The sequence below is a fragment of the Pinus tabuliformis genome, chromosome 2_2 (genome assembly GCF_031772625.1).
Source record: "Pinus tabuliformis cultivar Carrire ecotype Pingquan chromosome 2_2, CPIR1, whole genome shotgun sequence".
Taxonomy (NCBI): Eukaryota; Viridiplantae; Streptophyta; class Pinopsida; order Pinales; family Pinaceae; genus Pinus; species Pinus tabuliformis.
The window spans coordinates 1,289,958,106-1,289,959,501 of NC_142300.1; the positions used below are offsets into that span (position 1 = coordinate 1,289,958,106).

The 1,396-nt window shown below is 43.4% G+C and overlaps 1 protein-coding gene across 1 annotated transcript; it reads right to left on the minus strand.

Annotated features, from left to right (window-relative positions):
• Positions 1-500: 500 nt before the first annotated feature.
• Positions 501-824, minus strand: LOC149198193 (uncharacterized). The gene has a single exon (XM_089408949.1). It carries the CDS (start codon positions 822-824, stop codon positions 501-503), a length of 324 nt encoding a protein of 107 aa, XP_089265075.1.
• Positions 825-1,396: the final 572 nt, after the last annotated feature.

Genomic DNA, 1,396 nt, shown 5'->3' on the forward strand with positions numbered 1-1,396 from the left:
TGACGACCCTCAATACCGCTTCCTTGTCGTTCCAATAAACGTCCCATCCTCCGAAATATGAATTTCTGCGCCATTTTCAAAAAGCCGCCTGTTAGACTTTAAACTGTTGAAAACCCACGTTTATGTACCTTTCACCCGTTTAACTGTATAAACCCATGAAACCCTTTAGCGCCACCCCAAACCTCTGCAACGCAATTCTGCTTTCACTCAAGTCCAAAACGTTGTTACGACCCCTTTCCCAAGCATCCCTGTGCCAGAGATCCATCGTTAATGGTCTCCAACTTTGGCTTCCAGCATTTGCTTGCGTTCAATCTCAGCTGCGCAAGCGCTGTTAACAGCTCTAGATCGTCTTCTAAATTCAGCTTTGACACCGGAAGCTGCTCCTCCTGCGCCCTACTACTTTGTTTCCCCTCCTCCAATAACAATACACCAGTCATCATTTCTGGCGAAAGGGGACAGATGAGCTCACCAAAGAGGGGGAGTACTCTGGCTCTAGAGCTTCATCTTTTTGTAAATTTCATGGCGGAATTGGCCTTCAATCCCAGGGCAGCCATGTCTGTCCCAGAGAGTACGGAATGCAGCTTGGACATGGGCACAAGAAAATAGAGATGCCCCATTTCCAGTTCTTCATCTGCCGTGAGAAGATTAATCTGTCGCCGGATCTGCAAGCCGTTGGCATGGCATACAAAGTGTTGAGGATTGTCCAGCATTAGCTCTGCCGCCTTTATCCACCTCGGAAGGTGCTGAACGTTGCCATTCCAGTGGATGACTTTCCCAGTGCTAGAAGGCAGAGTCTTGGGAGCGTAAGAAATGTAAGCGCCCATCTTGAATTTTGGTGTTCTGTTAATCTATCTGAGGCGATTTGAATGTAAAGTAAGTGTATGGAGAGATATTTTACTTCTCTGTTTGTCTGTAGCGATGGGGCGGTTATGGAATTGTGTGGAGGGATGAGGAGGCGTGCACAAGGCATTTATAAAGGAGAAGAGACCAGGTTCATAGGATGTGAATGTGATTAGTGGGAACAGCTCAGATGTCGCATTAAATGAGGGTGAGGGAGGAAACCAAGAAAGAGCCTCCATTCCACGGTCAGTATATGAGTGACGTAGCAAGTGGATTCGAATGGTACGCTGCGTTGTCCACTGGTAGCGTAACTGAGTGATGTTGCAAGTTGAGAAAGTTACTTTACTGAATTTCTCGGTTTCTTTGTCGTTTCCTTGGGTGAGGAAGTGAGAGATCAGGGATATTTTTCCTTCGTATATTTTTGGATAAATGTTTGGTATTGGGATTTTGACTTAGATTTTTTCCTAACATTCAATATATTTTAAATAATAAAAATATGATTGTTTTTATTTAAAATTCTATTAATTTTATTATTTAAATTTTAGTTAAAAATTAA

Excerpts from the sequence above, each read along its gene's own strand:
- LOC149198193 (XM_089408949.1), bottom strand. The coding sequence starts at position 824 with ATGGGCGCTTACATTTCTTACGCTCCCAAGACTCTGCCTTCTAGCACT.